Source organism: Rhamphochromis sp. 'chilingali' (assembly GCF_963969265.1).
Source record: "Rhamphochromis sp. 'chilingali' genome assembly, chromosome: 21".
Taxonomy (NCBI): Eukaryota; Metazoa; Chordata; class Actinopteri; order Cichliformes; family Cichlidae; genus Rhamphochromis; species Rhamphochromis sp. 'chilingali'.
In genome coordinates, this window is record NC_137949.1 from 22188710 (window position 1) to 22210484 (window position 21775).

The 21775-nt window shown below is 40.3% G+C and overlaps 1 protein-coding gene across 5 annotated transcripts in view; it reads left to right on the plus strand.

Annotated features, from left to right (window-relative positions):
- Nucleotides 1-21775, plus strand: part of LOC308388946 (DNA (cytosine-5)-methyltransferase 3A-like) — a 52424-nt gene that overhangs the window by 14485 nt on the left and 16164 nt on the right. For 4 of the 5 annotated variants that reach the window (XM_080869979.1, XM_080869982.1, XM_080869981.1 and 1 more), the window contains exons 5-14: nucleotides 4781-4827; nucleotides 5466-5612; nucleotides 15293-15667; nucleotides 16256-16414; nucleotides 16667-16774; nucleotides 17395-17551; nucleotides 17714-17860; nucleotides 18520-18564; nucleotides 19710-19789; nucleotides 19940-20052. In XM_080869979.1, coding sequence (XP_080726105.1) covers nucleotides 4781-4827; nucleotides 5466-5612; nucleotides 15293-15667; nucleotides 16256-16414; nucleotides 16667-16774; nucleotides 17395-17551; nucleotides 17714-17860; nucleotides 18520-18564; nucleotides 19710-19789; nucleotides 19940-20052 — 1378 coding nt within the window. The remainder of the gene's footprint in view (nucleotides 1-4780; nucleotides 4828-5465; nucleotides 5613-15292; nucleotides 15668-16255; nucleotides 16415-16666; nucleotides 16775-17394; nucleotides 17552-17713; nucleotides 17861-18519; nucleotides 18565-19709; nucleotides 19790-19939; nucleotides 20053-21775) is intronic. The other variant, XM_080869983.1, reaches the window with a different exon arrangement.

Below are 21775 nucleotides of genomic sequence, written 5' to 3' on the forward strand. Positions count from 1 at the left end.
AACAGAAATGAAAGGTCTCAGCAAAGTTTCTCTCACAAGATAAGACCAGTTGTCGACATGTCAGACCAGTTTGTCAGACAGAGGAACTAGGTAGTGTGATAAAGCACCGTTAGCCACAAAGTCAAACAAACAACCTTCACAATCAGATACTCAGAGTAGAGGTTTGCAAGCACTCTGCAAGTCCTTCAAAATCTGCAGCAGATGTTAGCGACATGGCTGCATCATGGTGTTCACCAGCAGCTATGTGGGATGATACAGCAGAAAGTTTGCTTGAGATTTTAAGATTTTTTTTTAATCAACATGGAGAAAGGATGGTGACATTTTACAGAAATGTGAAAGCAGCAAGGCGTTATGCAAACACTCTGGCATGCGCATGTATGATGTTAACATTTACCTTATTGCATTATACTCAACAGCATATCAGACTGCAAAAAAATCCCAAAACAATCCATGCAGGGGGCTTATTAAGGTTTTAACTAAACATTTAAAATGTGTTGGTATATCCTTTTTAGAGTGGAGAGACCTTGGTGGGAGGCACTGCGGTCGATCAATAGTCAGCTAAACAGGGTTTCTGTTATCCATCTGGAGGGTACAGGAAGGACTTTAGCTCCAGCAGGAGTTGAACTGAGCTCCAGCAATACTAGAGCTGGAACCCACTCAAAGTATACTCTCTGTGGGCAACATTAGCCAGCTCCTCATGCAAACCCAGTGACCTTGGCAGTGTGCATGCCTCACCGATTTGTTATATAGTCACTTATTCCCGATGAGGACAAGGAGACCAGTAGAGAGGGGTGGGGTCAGGGTGTGTGTGTGGGGGGGTGGTGGTGCAGCAAGTTCAGCCACACATGGAACCAACTTGAAGAGGCTGCTAAGAGAGCGGACTATTGTTTGGACAGGTTTGCAGGGCACTTCACTAACAATCCTGTGCAGAAAACACGCCATCAAAAGTTGTCCTTAACCTCTTAGGACTCGAGTGTTATGATAGTGTTTGGGCTTTAAAACAGCAGCTAGTTATGTGTACTCTGGCTGTGCCATCATGCTAATTCAGGCCACAGCTGCCTCAATGTTGTGTGTATGCTGCCCCGGTGTAATATCACTGAGCCAGGGCCCTTTTCGAAACACGTGCCTTCATTCAGATTAAACATAGTGAAAGTAATACACGAGCTTCTGGTTTGAGCTTCTGTGATGAAGCTGATTTTGGCTTGCTTATCAATGTTTCTGCAGCCACTGTGGCAGAAAACCTTTTCATAAATCATGAATCCCTGCTGCCAGGCTAGCGTTTCAGTTGGGTGATATCCATGCTTGCAGGCTAACCTCTCGCTGCTCCGCTGAACACAGGCAAACAATGCCTTTTAAGAATGAATAACATGCCGTTGTTGGTGTGCACCCCCAGACATTAAATCATGGCCAAGTTAATGGGAAATCCCAACTGGAGCTTTTACTGTGTTTGAAGCATTTTTATTAGACTGCGGTTTCAGTGCACGTTTCAGCAAATATTTTCAGTGCCATTTTTGACAGCTTTACCCCGCTGCTGTACCTCTCACTTACGGTTTCGCAACTTCCTCTGTACAGTTAGGCACTCTTTCCTGTGCAAAACACTGGACTTGCTGGTACTCTTTAGCGTCTTGAGCAGTAATAATATATCAGCGGTGGGTAAAGCATGATGATTTCATGTAATTGCGGGAATGTTTTTACAGATTTTTAAAAAGAAGAGTAGAATTTTCCAGTAGTAATGTTGGGAGGTTTGCATTTTTGGATCAAAATGCCATAATACAGCGGTTAGAGCTTTTCTTATATGAATATCTCCTCATTTCTTGGCAAGAATAGCACCCTGAAAAAATTTAGCTTCTTACACTGAGTTTCTGCCCACTTAAACCCACACATATCCATGATTAGTTGTCTTTTTGCTTATAAATGAAGGACTATAGTTGTTAGATTGACTCATCCACTTAAAATCTAAATATTGCTCAAAATTCTTGAACGCTTGCTTGTTTACAAAGATTCTTATTACTATATTATTACTGTAGCTGGTTATAGTTTGACCTAAGGCTGGGCCATATCATACCGTTCACGGTAATACCGGTATAATGTTGGGCAACGATAAGAAAATGAAATATCGCGATAGAATATGGGTAAAACGCACATGCGTAGTGCCTTTCTTTTCATATGCACATGGCGGAAAAAGCATGGTGGAGAATGAGAAGGGCGAAAGCGGGTCGTTGAATGAAACGGATGAACCAGAATTGGTTTGTAAAAATGCTGCAACTTCAGTGGTGTGGAACTGGTTTAGCTTTCGTCTGTCAGACACACAACAAAGCACTATTTTTGGTAGAGCATGCTAGCGGGACGACGTTATTACCGTGTTCTTTGGAAAATACGGCACACTTAAAATTAATCCTTTGATTTTTCTGAAAATCAACAGTGCCCCTTATAATCCCGTGTGCCTTATTTATGAATTCTGGTTGTGTTTACTGACCTCGAAATGATTTTATGTCGTACACGGCGCTCGAAAATCTGTCAAATATTTTAGTACGACTTTGCTAACCTACGAACCCGCACCGCTTGATGGATTGTCGGAGCATTACGGCTATCGTAGGCAGGAGCCTCGCAGAGTGATACGTACTGTGCTTCAACATAATATTATCGTATTGTGTGTGTATAACCTCTTTTTAAGTTTTATGGATATTATACATGGTTATGCTGAGGCCAATTTCCACTAGAAATGCCTTTTGGTTAAACTGTCAGCAAGGAATTTGCATTTGCACTGTTAAATTTTTATATAACTTTAATGCTCATAAAAACAGCTGCTTGTTTAAGTAAAAATACATTGATGGGATTTTTTTTGTACTAATAAAGTTGTGGAGTTGTAAAGTATTTTGTCTAGTGTCAATTATATCGTCAGTTATATCGTTATCACAAATTTTCAAATGCATATCGTGATAAATATTTTTGGTCATATCGCCCTGCTCTAGTTTGACCTACTACTTACATTTGAACTACTTTTGTGCTGTTGTATAATTTAACGTGTGATATCATATTCTAAAAGTTGTACAGTGGCAATCAGACATTTTTAACTGCTGCATGAATGTAGTCTAGTAAACCGTACTAATAATCTGTAGGAAGTCCCTCAGAAATATTATATCAAAACTATCAATACTCATTTTTCTCATCGCCATGGATGCATGAGGGATTTCTTCTCTATAGTGTTGGCAGTGTTAAAGCCAGTTTGCAATTTTGGGGTGTCCAAAATAATGGAAATCCCAAAACGGTGCTTGTGTTGTACAGCGAGAGGCATTCAATGTAATCTTCAGTCTTCAGTCTTGCAACCGAAGATTATCTGGGACAAAAAAATTCTCACAGTGTCTAATATTTAGGACATTTCTAGCACAGCTTCACCTACTTCCAAGGTCTGTGGAGATAAGCAGTAGTTTTAGACAGGTTGACAATCCAGGAAAACCTGTGGTACTTCATTACGTATTGGTCAAGTAAGCACTGGAGCTTCAACCTCTTTAATGTCTTCCAACCAGCCAGCAGGAATGCATCATGAAGTGATGTGTCTAAATGGTATCAGTGGATTTTAAAATGGGCTAAACCAATTGACTGGGACAACCAAGAAGGAAAAATAGTTGAGTTGTGGCAGCAGCAGCGTATTTGTATGAAGTGTCCCCCCCAGCTGTTATCCTGACTCCATCATGAAGAGTGTAGTGTGGAAAGGAGTAAAAAAAAAACCAAACAATATATTTAAAATGGAAAACTAAAGATAGGCTTGGAAAGGCGTATCAAACAGAAGTCTATTAAACAGGTGTGTGCAGGTAACTGTGTAAGTGTGCGTGTGTGCGTGTAGGTGTGTGTGTTTATATGTGTGGACAAAGATATGACACTGCAGTTATCTTTTGGATAATTTAAGATGTCATTTGGACTGTAGCCAGCTGGCCTCAGCTGTCAGGTTTTCTTTTTATTCTTTTTTATTTTTCCATTAAATTGATTCAGTGGGGTTTATTAAAACAGTTCCAAATGTGAAAATAAATCTTTTAAAACTAAGAAAAAAATAAAATAAAAATAAAAACTCCTACTGAATGAACTGTGAGGTGAAACCCTCCTGTTAGCTGTGAAGTCTGTGATCTTTGAATGCCCAAACTTAGCTTTGACAAAATTGTACTCAGCTAAGGTACAAAGTAAATTATTCACTCCTCAGCTTTAATACACAAAATAGGAGGCTGTTTTTTTCCTTCCAAAATAATGTTGACAAGCACTGGCTATTGTGTCTCCTCACTACATACATCTCCATCTACACAAGACAACTGCAGGGAAATGAGAATCCTGTGTCGATCCATTTCAGGCTTTGGAGATTGGCGGGGAGATTATATACAGCCCCAGAGTCACAGACGTGAAGCAGTGTACTGTTGCCTTCAAAACTCACTCTCAGTAGTTAGGGAGGGGCCATGTTAATGGCAGCCAGCTGTGTTTCTCATGAAGGGGGGATATCAGGTCAGAAACACAACATTTGCAAGTAATCCTGGCCACCCTCCATCTTCATCATAATTTGGGCAGGCCCTCCGAATGTTCGGAGTGGCTATGGTATCTTTCAGCAGTTTATTAACTTGACTTTAATTTGATCAAACACGTCATTTATGGGGGTCAGATTAATATATGTATAATATGGCTCAGTGATGGACGAGAGCTCACTGAAGCTCAACATTGATACAGCGAAAGCCGATGCCAGCTCCCTCTCTCTTATGAATGATTCAGGCCATCCATTGTGTCACTGTCTTCTCTCTAGATGTGGAGCACAAGGAGGAGGATGGGAGTGATGCGGTAAAGACTGAGGTAAGATTTCTGTCCTGTTGTGTCTTTATTCTTTGGTTAATGTAGCTAAGGTGACTGTCCCACGTTGCAGAAGTGTAGCTTCATTTATTGAAGTGGGTGAATTACCTTGCTCGTGTCAAACCAGAAGTCAAACCGGTTGGGTTCTGAACTGAACATGGCAAAAATGAGAAGCTATTCCTTTAAACTTACTCATTAAACTTTTGCCACATGCCTTCCCATAAATGGAGCAAAGAAGCCTACACTGTATCAGCACCATTACACAAGTGGAGGCTATTCGTTTTCTTGCCTTTGGACTTATGAAAGAAATGGTACCTGATGGTGTATAAATTTGAAATATCAAATACACTTGGGAGCTTGTTGTATAAGTCGGTATTGTTGGCCTTGAGTCTGTTAGACATGGTGACATCATTTCTTCCTGCCTGACCAATCACCAGCATGCGAGACATCATATTTTTAGCAATGTAGTTAACCCCATCTTAAGTTTATTATTACCCAGTTGTTACCTAAATTGTTAATTTGCAGGTTGTAGCGACAGATCAGTCATTTTACTACAAATCTGGATGCTTCCTTATGACAGAAACTCTCAGAAGAAGAATCAAAAACAAATAGCTAACTTTTTTTTTTAACGCCTTAAACAGGGAGGTCGAGGCAGGCTGCGAGGGGGAGTTGGTTGGGAGATCAGCCTTCGTCAGAGGCCCATGCCCAGAATAACCTTCCAGGCTGGTGACCCTTATTACATTAGCAAGAGGACCAGAGAGGAGTTGCTGGCCAAGTGGAAGATGGAGGTGAGTACCCCAGCTCTGTCCCAGCCACCACAGACGGCAGGATGAGTGACAGGCGTTGACTAAAGCCGCCAGGGTAAAAGACAGAGCTCGTAGTGCATTCATGCTCTGCCAAGTGTATTTGATGGGTCATTTGATATCTCATGAAGGTACCATTTATTTCAGTGGATTTCCAGGCCTTTCTGGCTCAGTAGGCTCCTGTGTCTCCTGGCTTAGTTCTTGTGTCTTGCATTTGCAGAGAAGAAATCACACACAGCTGTGTAAATAGCATTCGTTTGGTGTGTTGATATGATTCATGCCTCCTGGATGAAAATGTGTTACATTTCGATTTGCATCATTCTGACTGCTTTTGGTGTGTTGAAGCTGAGCCAGCCAATGCAGTCTCCTAAGGACAGATTTTCCCTCTGTCTTTGTTAATATCGAATGTACTTTTAATTGGCTAGATCAGACTAAGTTTAGATTTAAGAAATGGTGTTTAAAAATTAAAGAAGTCCAGTGTGAGGATGATCTTGTAAGAGTAGTATTTTCAAAGCTTTCGCAGATGCTTATATATGGCACGGGTTCATAATTTAATGGGAAAGGATTCAGGAGTAAAAAAAGTAATTATCAGCATATTAACCCATTTTCTTCCTGTGTATTCAGTCAAATAGAAAAAAGTAGTGTATTATAGATGCACTTAAAAAAATTCTAGCAATGTATTTGTAAGGTTGTTAACAACTTGATGTGAAGACACTGCTTGACTCTGCCCACCATCTGCAGCTGTGCTGTGTACTTTGCTATTTGTACTGCAGAACGTATTATAGACAAAGTCAGAGTTCCTCTGCTGGACAAACACCAGCCGACTTTACTGCTTTGAAACGTAATCACAGTAGCAATCATTTCATCTTTCAACCCAACAGTTGCAGAGTAAATTTAATTTGTATATATAGCTATATGTAGCACTAAATCATAACAACAATCGCCTCAAGGTGTTTTGTATTTTAAAGTAAAGCCCCCCTGACAGTATTGCCAAATCAAACATACTGAGCAACCAGCTGTAGCAATCCCTATTGAATAATGGGGCTGCCGAAAGTAGATTTTATAGTGGCATGTAAATGCATCATGAGTCGAAAAGAAGCACTCAGTGCATCATGGGAAGTCCCCCAGCAGCTTCAGTTGGTAGCAGCATAACTAAGGCCTCAGTCGCACAGGTCTTCAGACAGGTTGGCAACCCCCTGCCAATCTCCAGTCGGTAGAGAAAAATGTGTATGCCCTGACAGGTTGCTGAGTGGTTCCTCGAGGTTGCTGGCTGCTACTGGGTGAGATTGGATGCAAAGAAGGTGCTGCATCAAAAACCTAATTGGTTTGTTCAGCAGCAGATTTCTGTGGCTGTGGTTGCATGGATTTGCAAACATGTGGTTGCAAAACTTGAAAAGGTTCTACTTTTGCAAAGTGCAAAAGTAGAACTTTTGCTATTCAAGTAAAAGTTGTCCCTTTTTGCTGAAACCAACACACCTTCAAAAGATGCAACTTTTACTGTGAAAATAAATGGTTTCCTTTTTATTGTTTGCATTCCACTCTTCACAGACTCCCTATGGTTTAGCATGTAGTTGGAGTGCTTTTAGACAAGCTGACCTCTTCTGTATGGGCGACTGCAGCGAAATACTAGCAACCAAAGCAGTTGTAAGAAATTTTTTTGCATGTCATCATCTTTTTGATTAATTACATATATATTTTTTCTGACCAGGCGGTCGCCATTCAGTCTCTAGGAGATTAAGGGAAGGTCCAGGGTCACCGAGTACAGCGCTAACTCTAAGCTTTATCAAATATGATAGTTAGAGAGCATGCTTGTTTACCAAATGCAAACTGGGAGGTTCCACAGGTGAAGTGCCTGAAAGCTGAAGGGTCTGCCTCCCATTCTACTTTTAGTCTACACTCTGAGAGTGAACTGCTCTAATACAAAAAAATATGTTGGAGGCCAATGATTCAGGACTTTGTCAGAATAAGGATTTCAAAGTCATTCCTGGATTTAGAAGGAAGCCAATAAAGAGAAGCTGAAATAGGAGAAATATGATCTGTTTTTATGGTCCCTGATAGTACTCTTGCTGAATCAAACAGCATTTGCAAACCAGGAATTTCCACTTGTCTAATTTTACTGTTGGATGATGTTGCATTGTGGTACAGTTGGCCTTCCTTTTTTTCTTATTTTTGCCAGAACCAGTGGCCACTTCCAAATAAAGGAGGGGATTTTTACACAGGTTTTATGAAGACCTCTGTGCTACCTGTTAACACACTTCAAACAATATTTTATATCCATTAACTACACTCAGAACAATCACACAGCTTGCTCTTTTATCTTCTGGCAAATATTTATCCTTGATTTTTCTTTTTAGAACATTTATCATCTGTGAATGATGATAGATCATCCTTCATCATTGTAAAATTCTCCACATTGCTTATTTAATCCTCATAGTAATGTGATGGCACCTACCTTCATCTGTTACATAATGGGGAGTCTTCCATTTCTTCTGCTGCTCGCTTCTCCCTCTGCTCTCCTCGGGACCGTAAAAGTGTCTCCAGAGAGAAAATATTGCCAAATTAGTCCTACGAGTGAAATGTCATAAAATACAAAGTGGGTAGTTCACATTTTCCAAACAGAGGTGGATACTCTTGAAGAAGTAGCTGTACAAGACAGGGATTTATGGGGATTTGCAAGATGCAAATTTTGAATGTACCTGCTCCCCCCCCCCTTCCCCATCCTTTTCTTATCTGGCTTTTTGCAAGCTTTGAACTCATTTGCATAAAAGGGTGATTTGTTTTGACATAAAAGCCCTTTCTTGATATGATTCATATCCCGTAATTTTGGTTCTGCTCTTGCTACAAAGATCTTTGCTGTTGCATTCTGCTGCAACAGGGGCCATATGTTGTTGAAAGGCTGTCTTGCACTTTCTCCAGGATCCCTGTTTGTTTCATTTGCCCTGTGTTACAGTGGACTTCTCGGTCTCTCCCTCTCCTTTTCCCTGCTCCATTCTTCCAAGGACCCCTCCCCCAGCTATGGAAATGAACTCTGTGCTATGGATATGAGGGTGAAGATGAGGTTTGCAGCAAATTTCCAACCCTGCTTGCAAGAGAGCCTCTTGGCTCCTTGCCAAAACTTTGCAAGTCCTCTCTAGCCAACCAGCGTTCCTGTCGGCAATCACCTGACCCTGAATTCCCAGACAAAGAAATGTTCATGCTTTCTTTTTTTAAGCGATCTCTCCTACGCCAAGAGTGGGGGTGGAAAAAAAACTTCAGCCCCACACTGGATTATGAGGGTTGCACGCTGGCGTGTATGGGTATGTGCACTGCATTGTTTGTTTGATAACACAGGGGGATAGTGTGCATGTCTGATTAGCCTGCTTACAGCGAGGGGAATATGCTGACTTCAGGTATTTCCACGAGAATTGTTGTGGACCATCTGCTCTGCACGGCTTAAAGGGAAACGTCTCTTTAAAAAGGAAGAGGGAGCAGGGAGCTTTAGCCGTGTTTGGGAAAAAGTTGATTGGCATGAAAAAAACTTTTTCCCCTGGGTTGAATACTTGCTCAAACTATTTCCTGCTTCAGAGCAGCAGCTAGAAATGTTAGAATAGCATTGTTTTCAGAGGTGAAGTATATTTAACTTTTGAAAAAAATGTTTGTTTTTTATTTCCTCAGTGCCGGTATCCTTCACCTTACATAACATGCACCTAGAAAAAGTGTGAAGTGAAGCCCTTTTCTTCCTATCTCTGTGCACTTTGTTCTGTTTGACTCCTAACATAGATTACTGTAAAAACTCAATCCCTTAGAAATATTTTAAGTGGCTTTTTTTGTTAACAACTCTAGTTGTGGATTAATGGAGAAGTTGATTTATGTATTCATGGGTAGCTCTGTAAAATTCCTAATTATCTCTTAAAGGGATGTAATACAATGAGAAACAGATGGCCTTTTTTAAAACGTATTTTCTGGGCGATGTGACCCCCCGCACCCCCTCTTCCGAGGACACTCATGTTGTAGGGATCAGTGCTAAAAACAGCCTAATGAAAGCAGTAGCCGCTGAACCTGACATTTGTGCATTTTTGCAAAGTATTTCCACGCTAAAAGCTTTTTCAAAGCTTAGGATCAGATTATTCTCCATTTGGAGTTAACTACACCTGTTGTGGCTTTAGTTTTTATTATTTTGCTGCAGTTCTGCTCAGCAGATAAGCTTAGGTCTTTGCACTGAAAAGACATCTCACTGCATTATCCATCACACAGTCACACAAATGAGTCCCCGCTGTGCCTCCCCTGCCTGTTGCGCATGACAGACTACTGCATTCAAAGGTCACACTCTTTTGTGTTGTTTCAAAGGCTCAGTGTAATTTTTGTGACAGTGCATTTCGTCTAATGTTTAGGATACCTGATTGTTTTGACTAAATGGCATTTTTTCTTGAAGTTTTAACACGCTTCTCTCTGTAATCAGATTTGATTTTCTCTTTGTAGCTGGATCATATTATTTTTAACATGCACAGTGTTGTTTCATCTCAGCAACTGCACTTTTAAATCTTTGACCCGTAAATACTGAGACGTCTATAACTTGTAAAGTTAATAACCATATAATAGACAGTTGCTGACTGCAGCTATGCAGTAAAAGTGACCTTTTTGTTAACAAGTGCTGCCAGATTTGATAGTAAAGTATCATCTGCACACCCCAGAGACCAATATCACTTCTCTTTTTTTTCTTCCTCCGTTGCAGTGCACTCTGTCACCCCTTGAGCCCTCAGGGTATCATGCAGCACATCCTCTAAGTCTGATTATCCCTTATTGTGCGCCCAACATGTCTCCACAGTCTGCCAGGGGCCTGCAGAGCTTCTGTTTTCTCTCTGCTCATAACAAAGTCCACGATCACTGGAAGCTTAGTCTTGCATGATACTTTAGAACATTTAACATAGTTTTTTGGAGGGTGGGGGAAGGGGGATTGTGTAGTTGTTTTCAGCACATTTATTTTGCAGTGTTTTTACAACTACAGTATGTCTGCTGTCATTTTTGGTATTGTTGTTCAGCACGGCGTGACAGCGGATATATGGTATTTCTGGTATCTGGTATTTCTAAGCTGTCAGTGACGGGCAGGCGTGTGTAAGTGATAAAGACCGCATTGTGTCTCTGCTACCTCCTTTCGTATTTTCCCCTTTAGACTCTGAGGGCCTGTCTTGCTGGTGGAGCTGCACACACACTGTGAGGCCCCCAAAAGGGGGCAAGACAAATATCTGGTTCTTATAGCCACTGTACTTTCTCTCCTCCCCCCACTGGCATTTTCAGCGTCACTTTCTCATTGGCTCCGAGGAGAAGGAGTCATGGAGACAGCCGAGTCCTAAAAACACAAAAACGAATGCAGGAAAAAGGTGCTTCATTGGCTTTTACAGATAACTCTGTATACCTGCAATTACCAGTCAACAAATATGAAGAAACTCACTGTGCCAGTTTAATTCATTAAACCAAGACTAACTAACCTTCCAGTTAGTCTTAAGTCAGCTCATTTCGTCACAGCTACACCAGTGACTGCCCTCCTCACTTGCCCATAACAACACGGATTATTCCACCACAAACTATGTCAGCTTAACTGGCATTTGGTAGTTTTTGTATTTTACCAACTGGAACCGCACATTCACGCAGGGCTCTCGAACACTAACTTCAGTGTTCTTGTACTGGAGCCAAGAGGCCTAACACATATGGCCGAGGGCTTTGAACCATCCATCCCGCACTACAGTACAGATATTTATAAACCACAGCAGAGCCTCTTGATTGAAGAGCACATGTTTCTACTCTTCTGCGCCGACACCCCTCCCCATGCTCGGCACTACCTCCCCTTAAAGGCACTATTGTTTACTAGTCACACTGGGGGAGAGGACGGAGCGTTGTGCTATACTCTCTCTCAGCCTCTCTGCTGTTTGACTTTTTTTCCTCCTCTTCCCACAGAGCCTCTGAGTGAGATATGAGAACCTGAGAAACACTTGAGCAAAAGTAAGCACAGCTGTGCAGCACTGCTCTCACGTGGAGCCTATAGTATGACCAGCACGTGTTTACATATGGTACTGCATATATTCTGTGTGTGACAAAGGAAAAGAAAGAAAGGAAGAAGAAAGTTAGCACGTGTTCGCAGTACAGCCCTACTGGGTGTGTGTTTGAAAGAGAGAGAGAGAGAGAGAGAGAGAGAGAGAGAGAGAGAGAGAGACATCAGAATGAGTGCAGCTGTTGGGGATTTGCTGTGAGAGGCTTAAGTCCCGGCTGTGTCTCGTCCTCTCTGATCGACCTAGCGGTTCAGTGTCAGGTACCACAAACCAAGTGAACGATACACTGCAGGTCTGTACACTATAGAGTTATTGTATTCAGTGCTGCTGATGAATAGGTCTCACACGCAGAGATAAAGACGCGTTTGCAAAGGCTACCATTCTGCATTTACACAGCAGAAATGAGGCGTGCCTCTTATGTTCTATAGCTAAATAGCTTCAAATCCGTCAGCCTCTGTACAGCTATATCTATATCTGAGGGAAGCATTTCATGCATGACCAGATTTATGGAAGACTGGGCTGCGTAACAAATTGTTACCCTTGTGAGTAAAAAACTGTGTCCATAGAAGTTGTTGGCAGTTTTACTGCTTCTCGGATGAGAGGTGAAACGTCTTCAAGCAACTTAAAGAAGTCCAGACGCTTTTCTTTGCAAGCTCCTTTGACTACGATGACCTGGATGACTGAGAACCTTCACAGACATTTTGGCAGTTTTACATTTTTTTTTTATTTTTTTTTTTACTTCTTTGATATATTGCGTTTATATTTCCTTGAGGTTAATAAGACCCCCCCCCCCCCCCCCCAAAAAAAAAAACAAAACAACAAAAAACAAAAAGAAACATCACACCACCCCCTATAAGCAAGCACTTTGTGACAGTAGGAAGGAAATACACTCTTCTAACATGAGGAAACCTTTACCACAAGCAGGATCAGGAAGGGGCAGCCATCTGCTGTGACCGGTTGGGCATGACAGGAGGAAGACAGGACAAAAGATTCATGATGGGAGAGATATTTAATAATTAATAAAGATTAAATGTGATTTAGTGATGTATTAACAGAGGTACTGAAAACAGACTGAATGAGCAACAGGAAGCCCCCCCTAGCAGCCTAAGCCTGTTGCAGCATTACTAAAGAAGGGTTCAGTGTCACCTGATCCATCCCTTGCAGCGTTCAGGATCAACTGAAGGCTCTTCAAGTTTTTAAAGCAACCTGATTATAACGAATTACAGTAGCTCAGCCTAGAAGTGAGGCACAGGTTACACATCATTTATCTACCTTTGTTTATTTTCAATTAATTTTTTAACTTGAAAATGTCAAACTGTGCCTATTTTTGTGGTTTAAGAATGTTGCAAATTGATAAATACTCACATAAAGGACGTTGGTAAATGATTAAGCTTCAGTTTAACACTTCAGTAGGTTGTCCATCAAACACAAACCACACAGTGTTATCAGGCTAAAGGGTCGCACACCCATGTTTAGCTGCAAAGCGTGGGGGTTTCTGCTCTGATAGCCAAGAGGTATGTTATATGAGGATTTGGTTCAAATAAGCTAGATTTTTCACAGCGTTTTGAGAAATATTGTAGTAAATGAAGTTAAGACAGCAAATATTTGAAATCTTGATGTTTCATCATTGCTTGGCTGATTTTTTTTTTTTTTTGCAAGTACCTGGGTTTCCTGTGCTTCATTACATATCTTGACAAGTTGGTGGGGTATTAGTTAAGTTATTAGCTAGTGCTACCATGCTGAAAAAGACAGCTGCTAATTAGCGCCAAGTAACATATAAACAAAGTATCACTCACCAAAACTGGTGCTCAGAATTTTTGAAAAGGTACAATTATTTGCACAGCAAGTCAGTATTTGTCACACAGTTGTAGGGCTGGGAGATATGGCCTAAAATCCATATCATGGTATAATTTGAAGCATGTGCGGTAACGATATATATTGCGATATATTCTTTTCTTCTGTATAACGTATTTTACAAAGTATAAGGCACACTTAAAATCCTTTAATTTTCTCAAAAATCGACAGTGTGCCTTATGTATGAATTCTGGTTGTGCTTACTGACCTCAAACAGATTTTATGTGGTACACGGCGCTCAAAAATCTGTCAAAAATGCTTTAGTACGACTTTGGTAAGCTATGAAGCCACACCGCCTCGGAGCATTACGGCTACCGTAGTCAGGAGCCTGGTAATCTGGGTCCAAAACTCCATCTTCTTCAGGTCCCAAAGTCAAAGGAACACTGCGGCATTACTGACAGTTAAAAACTGTCTAAATTATTTCATCTTTAATAAAATGATCAGCGTTGCTGCTTTACCAGTTGTAACAATTAAGTTTAACATCCAGGCATCCATGAAAACAGAATTTATTAAATTCAACGGAGTTAGAAGTTAGCAGGAAGTTAGCTCGCTGGTTTCCACCTAAACATGACATGCCATGTTCTGACTGAGAGATATCTGAAGAAATTCAAACGTACAGCTCTGCTATCACTTCCAACATAAATGAGGACAGAAAACTAAGCAGTGACGTTTGTAGGGTTACTGAAGTTGGACTAGCTGGTATATAATAATGTCCTACGTGATTGCTAGCAAAACAGCTATGTTAGCATAACATTAGCACAGTGAAGCTGAAGGATGAACGTTAACTTTTTTCCACTCGATAAAAGTTAACGTGAGGGTTCTGCTGGTTAGGGACAAATGCAATTGCATAGCAGGATGCTATAAACGGACCAAACTTCAGTCAGGAGAACAACTAAGATAATCCATCCACAATACGAGGTTAGTCATTAATATACAGCAACAACATGGGAATAGAGCAGCTGCGAGGGAATTCGGCATTAATGAATCAATGGTAGGGAAGTGGAGGAAGCGCAGTTTTTGACTTTCCTCATATTCCAGAAGTGCTTTGTCTCTTTGCTATTACTGTCGCCCGGTGTTCTGGGAATCCATCCTACCCGAAAAAACATCCTACCCAATGTTAGATGATGTTGTTTGCAGCCGCTGCAACCAGGCGCAGCTTGATAATGACACCATCAACATGTGCTATTGCGGTAGAGCGGTATAGTAAAAATCTACTGCTGGCCAAATTTATATCGTTTCTACCATATACCGTTTATACCGCCCACCCCTACACAGTTGCATGAAAAGACACAAAATGAGAGATGCAGATGAAGTCTGGAACATAGCTAGCTGTTACAGCTCCGTCCACCTGTAATTTTAAGGCTTAATAATATTTAAAACGGAGGTGTTAACAAATCAGATCCTGCACAGCTGGTGTGAGGGCAGTAATTTTTCTATAAATACCAAAACCATGTTTTAACATGGGAGGGTATGGTTATTGAGTTGCTGTTGGAGCCAGCCTCAAATGGCCAATCCAGAAAGTGCAGCTTTGTGCTCTTACTGGTTAGCTTCATCACAAGTGGCTTCTTTTTCTTCTTTTTTCACAGTTATTCTTCAGCTGTTTGTATTAATATACAAACAGCTATGTCTGATTTGGTCACATTTATACATATTTTTTGTAAATTATATTTTTTTAAATCCTCTAATAGTGTAAATTCCTGATATCTTGATATCTAGCTTAAACTTACTTAAACTCAGTGACTGCACGCATCATGTCCTCATCTCTGTTATCACTTGGCTTTGTTTCAGGCAGAGAAAAAGGCCAAACAAATGTCAGCAATGAATGCGATGAAGGATCACGAGGATAATGAAACAGAGACCCGGAATGAAGAGGTCTCAATAATCAAACACCCACAGCCTTCAAAGCAGCAGCCGCAGCAGCAGCTGCAGCCGCAGCCACACACTAAGTCTCAGTCACAGCCTCAGTATCAACAGCAATCACCGCTGGTGCTGCCACAGCAACAGCAACAACTGCAACATCAGCAGCCACCTCAGCAGCAGCAACAGCAGCAACAGCCTACTGACCCAGCTTCCCCCACTGTGGCCACGACCCCAGAGCCTGTCGCCATCGAAGGAGAAGACAAGACATCCCCCAAGACTCCAGACACTGAGTCTGAGTATGAGGTAAGATCATTTTGGGTTTCCCACTGACTCGTGTCTGGTTGTAAGCTAGTCTGTACTGGATAAAGGATCCAGTTGACGGTGAGGGTTCATCTTTATCATGCAAGGTAGCCGGTCACGTTCTGGGAATGTATTCATTTCAGATATTTACATAATTTCTTCTGGGATTGTTAAGAATTCTGATTGTGACATCTGCAAACTTTAAAGGGCAAACGAAGCATTCAAATAAATGACAGGTTTTTAAATATGCACTAATTTAACGGTTATTTGGAGTAGATATGTGTAAATCAATTACTTAATTCGGCAATTATTCAACCTATTTTCATAAGCTGTACTTTTTTCATAGTTTTCTCCCACATAAAAATCCCTAGCATTGTTAATTTTATGGGAAAGTGAGTTTAGCTTTCTCAGAAAAAAAAGGTGATTTGTGATGTTGCTACGGTCACCATTTTCATATAAACGTTTTTATCTAAGCGATCTAACCATCCAAAAAGTAAAAAATATCCCTAGACAGGCTGTTGAAAAAAGGTTTCACAACTCTGCCCACAAGTCATAGCAGAGGGGATGATTTGTCTTTTCTTTTGGCTGCAGGACGGTCGTGGTTTTGGCATCGGCGAGCTGGTTTGGGGGAAGCTCCGAGGATTCTCTTGGTGGCCAGGCCGCATCGTATCCTGGTGGATGACGGGACGTAGCAGAGCTGCTGAGGGAACCAGATGGGTCATGTGGTTTGGAGATGGAAAATTCTCAGTGGTGAGTCTTTAGAGCCAACATTAATATTGCTGTTAGGTCTTTTTTTTTTTCTTCTTCAAGCAAAACAGACGTCTGTTTATAGTGACAGCCACAGACTTTATAATGAGCTTATTGGTTTTATTTACTCAGCCAGATGATCCTTTAGAATATAAACAGAAAACTCAATGTCTGGAAAGTTTTTTTTTTACCTCAACACGATTCCTTTAAACATGCGGTGTAAACAATCGTTTATTTTTATGTGTATTTTCACAGGTTTGTGTAGAGAAACTATTGCCTTTAAGTTCCTTTAACAATGCCTTTCACCAACCAACTTACAACAAGCAGCCCATGTACAGGAAAGCCATCTACGAAGTCTTACAGGTGAGCATGGGAGAAGATTTTAGGGCACAGCTTTCGTTGTAGTTAAACCTTTAAACTTACAAAGCGAATGTATCTGACATTCATATTTTTTACATGTTTTCAATCTTTCATGTAAAGACTTCAATATCTGCTGTGGCATTAAACCAAAGCCTACTGACACTTAGCTTGGCATAGCATAAAGACTTGAAGTAGGGTTGAAGCAGCTGCAATGGTTCTTTAGAAAGGCCACGAATATTAACATGGCACATCTTGTTTGTGTCTTTGTGTCTTTTTGCAGATATAGAATAAGAAGTAACTTTATTCCATGTTCCCCAGTCTTTTTGAGCATCTCAGGAAGAGGGTGTTTAAGAAGCTTTATGAAAATTGCAGAAACGTTTCTGCAATTACCATAATTTGGAGAGCCAAATGCAAAAAAAACGAAGAAGTAATTTCAAAATAAGTGCTCTCAATGAGAAATTCAAGAGCAAAATTATCCAAGACGCCCCGCAGGCAGAGCCCTCTCAAATTATCCACCCATTTTAGGCATAGTATTAAACTGAATGGGACTAAAGGATCTTTACTGTAAATATCATAGAATAAGAATACATTTTTGGTGAAAAACATTTTGAATGTGTTTGTAGGTGGCTAGCAGCCGGGCAGGAAAGGCCTTCATGGCCTGCCCTGACAGTGATGAGACAGAGACCTCAAAATCCGTGGAAATGTTAAACAAGCAGATGATTGAGTGGGCTATGACAGGATTTCAGCCCACTGGACCCAAAGGCTTGGAGCCACCAGAAGGTAAGATGACATCACTATTTTAACCCTATTTATGACCCATCTGGAAGAGTTAAAAATTGCTATATATAATGGCATAGCAGATGTATTCTATACACTTGGTAATTAAAAACATCCGTAACATTTGGTGCAATATTAATTTTTTGCTTCTGTTGTGCACCCCAGAGGAGCGTAACCCATACAAAGAAGTTTATCCTGAAATATGGGTAGAGCCAGAAGCAGCAGCCTATACACCTCCTCCAGCCAAAAAGCCTCGCAAAAGCACAGCAGAGAAACCTAAGGTCAAGGACATCATTGATGAGAGAACACGAGGTAACGTGCCTCATTTATTGGGTTATATTGGAGTCATGAACTCTGTGTCCAGCTCCTTGGGGAGGTTGCGGCGGTGTTTTACATCACTATAGTGGTCTGGGAGGTAAGGTATGGACAAGAGATCCATTAGCAAGTGACGTGAGAAGGCAAAAAGATTCAGGTTGCTCTAAAGACAATAAATAGATGCTATCTAGAAAGACAGTGCCCTGTCTTTATTACAAGTATTACTCATCCTCCGTCTCTTCCAAATGACAAAAGAAGAAAAGAAGTGTAATTCAATTCAGTTTTATTTATGTAGTGTCAAATCACAACAACAGTTGCCTTAAGGTGCTTTATAATGTAAAATAAAGATCCCATAGTAATACAAGGAAAACAGAGGAAACTCCAACAATAACATAACCAAATGTGTATTTTGACTGACCCATCAAATGATCTGTTTGTTACATTATTTCTTTATATATCATGAAAGCATTTGTGCTGTCAGGGATTATCATGATGACTGATACTTTAAGTGGTTTCTGACATGTTTGGCGAAGAAGTTTTATTTGCGTGATACCATCTTAAATTTTAGTTTTATTTATTTTTTCCTATATTTTTTTGAATTTACTTCTAAAAAAAAATGAAGGAACTAACACAGATTCTTCATTTCTCTGTGTCAGAGCGACTTGTTTATGAAGTGAGACAAAAGTGCCGCAGCTTAGAGGGTAAGTGAAATGTTCTCTGTGTGCTCTTGCTTGTAGCAACACCGAAGGGCCTCTCAGGAGGCACCGACACACCTCTTATTTGTACCTGTTGTTGACGGGCAAAGCCGATTATATGCATGCATCTGTGTTCACAAAATAACAATGAGTAAAAAGGAGGAAATGGGTTTTCTGTAATTTCATCTACCTTATTAGCAGCTTTGTTTGTTTTCTCATAACCTGATAGCTAAACTAACTAGATCTAGACCTACAGTTGTGGTCAATGTTTACACACACTTATGGTCATGAATAATAATTTGGGGCTCAAACATACATTTCATTCAGTCTCTCTTAGCAAGTTGCAGCTCAACCCTTCTGAGCCATCAGCAAGCTTCTGGAATAATTATGGCTGTATATCTGACTGGTCTTCTAGGTGGTATTGACAGAATTAATTTAAATTTGTTGGTTTTCTGGTACATAGTACACACATTTTCAATAAGGTTCAGGTTGAAGCCTTGGGAAGGCCATTCCAGAAGCTTAATTTTAGCCTGCTTTATTCATTTTAAAATCAGTTTTGATGTGTATATGGGATCGTTGCCCAGCTGGGACATCCAATTATATCAAAGTTTCAACCAGCTGTTGATTTGAGGTGAAGTTAAAGGATTGGGTGATGCTACCACCATGCTTGACAATTACCTGACAGCTGGATAACGAAGTGTTTCTAGGTTGAAACACTCACCCTTACTACTCTAAGCATGCTTCTTGGTGTTGTTGCCTATCCTCTGTAATGCTGGCAAAGAGAAACTACCAGTCATGATCACTAATGAGAAGCTAACAGGCCTTGTCAAGTTAAAAGACATTGCAGAACCTTCAGCACCAGTTATTCAAAGATTTATACTTCTGACCATGTTTAGATAAGAGAAAATCCAAAATAAATTAAAACTAGTGCAAAGATGTATGCTGTACAATCATCCCACTCTGGAAAAATAACAGGAAATCATTAAAAGTACAAATTACCCTTCGTGTCCCATGATGAGCGTATGGAAACTTCTGACCACAACTGTATCTCATAGATATTCAAATTGTTTCACAGAGGTGTGAGTTCTGGGTGCTCACTCCTCTCAGAGCTCTGCCTGTTAAATACTAACATGGTGTTTCTCTTACTGCAGACATCTGTATCTCCTGTGGAAGTCTGAATGTTAGCCTTGAGCACCCTCTTTTTGCTGGAGGAATGTGTCAGAGTTGCAAGGTAAGCTGCGATAAAGGCTTAGACTTGGACTCAACTAGGGTGTTATTAAAAGTCACAGCAAATTTCAAAGCTCCTAATAAACAACACATATTTTAAGCAGCAACTGATGTGACCCCGTGTCTTAGAGTATATTTTGGATATTTTTTGCAGAACTGCTTCCTAGAATGTGCTTATCAATACGACGACGACGGCTACCAGTCATACTGCACTATCTGCTGCGGGGGACGAGAGGTGCTCATGTGTGGGAACAACAATTGTTGTCGGTAAGGTTTCTACCATGAGAGCCTGTGTTGCAATTACATGGATGTGCATGGAGTCTGGTAGAACTAGATTTAGTCTACATATACAGCTACACATTACCTGACCTGAGCACAGCCTTTTTTATAGTTTTGATATGCTAAGTGGTCAAGACAACAGTTGGATTTTTAAAACCATAGCTATGAGGGATTTTCTTGGTGCAAAGTTGACAGAAAGGCAACAGTAACTGAAATAACTGCTCATTACAACCGAAGTATGTAGAAGAGCATCTCTAAATTTGCAACACGTCAAACCTTGAAGCATTAGAAGCCTACAGCAGCAGAAGACCACACCAAGTGGCACTCCTGTGAGCTAAGAACAAGAAACTAAAAATAAACTGACCTTCCATAACCTAAATCTACTGTTAGTAGAGTATGAAAGGGTCTTTAAAAAAAACTTGCAATCTTTGCAAAATTCTCATATGCTTTCTTCACACCTTTATTACAGGATAATCAGCCAATTGACTTGTTCTCAAATCTCTTTGTCATAAAAAATACTCATAAAATTATTGCTTAATAAAGAACATTGTGAAGCTGTGTAGCAAATAACAGCAATATTTTTCATTTTTGAATAGGACAGTACTTGCCTCTAAATTTACAGTTGTTTTTCCAGCACAGATAGCAGGATTGTGCGTTCACTGCTCATATTGGATGCACAATAAAGGCTTTGTGATGGGTCACTAATCTCGTAGCAGTGATGTAAGGCAACATCGTGGCAGCCCAGTGGAGAACTTGCTGATAGCAAATATTTTATAAAGTGTGGTTGCACTGTATTTCTGTTGAATAGAGCATTGTTAAACATAAAGAAACAGACTGGTGTTCTCACACAGTTAGATTGAAGTCTAGAAAAATACCATTGAGAACAGATTGAGCTTTGTCAGAGGCATGCTGGACTGATCACAAACAATGCTATTTTTGGATGGTGGCGTTTGACATTTGGATGACAGTGTTAACGATAACTTGCTGCTTCTCAAAACCCACAAACCCCATTAAAAACCTTTTTATCTACACCTTTTAAATACAAAACAAAGAGTGATAATGAAACTGTGCTTGACCTATGACCAGTGTTGGTCAAGTTACTTGAAAAAAGTAATCAGTAACTAATTACCGATTACTTCCCCCAAAAAGTAATCCCGTTACTTTACTGATTACTTTTTCAAAAGTAATTAATTACTTAGTTACTTAGTTACTTTTTAAAAACACGATTTACAACCTGAATAGGTGATAAAGTGATAGATCTTTCAGCCCATTTCTACTTTTTCTGCATAATCCATCATACAAAATGTAATCAAATGGAAAAGTCTCTTGTTTTTAACTTGTTTTATCAGTTTTAATCTTTTAACTTTATGCATCAAGCAAAAATTTAATTATATGCAACAGTCTCTGACTGGAAGAAATTTGCTTAACATTTAAACTTATTTTCTGCACATTCCAGCACATAAAATATTTTTTTTTTGTGTTTACACTCAGTCTTTCAAATAGATGCAAGTAAAACACAGCAGAAAATAACTAACATCAAAGACTAGCGGTCCTGTTGCTCTATTTTCACCTGTAAAGCAGGAGTAGCGTAGGCGGAGGTTTACCCTGGTGCAGGTGTGCCGCGGCGGTCAGTTGAAGAATCCGCGAGTTTCTCAGCGTACTTGGTGCTTGCTTGGAAGTTTAGGGGCTTTTTTCGCTATAAAGAGAAGTT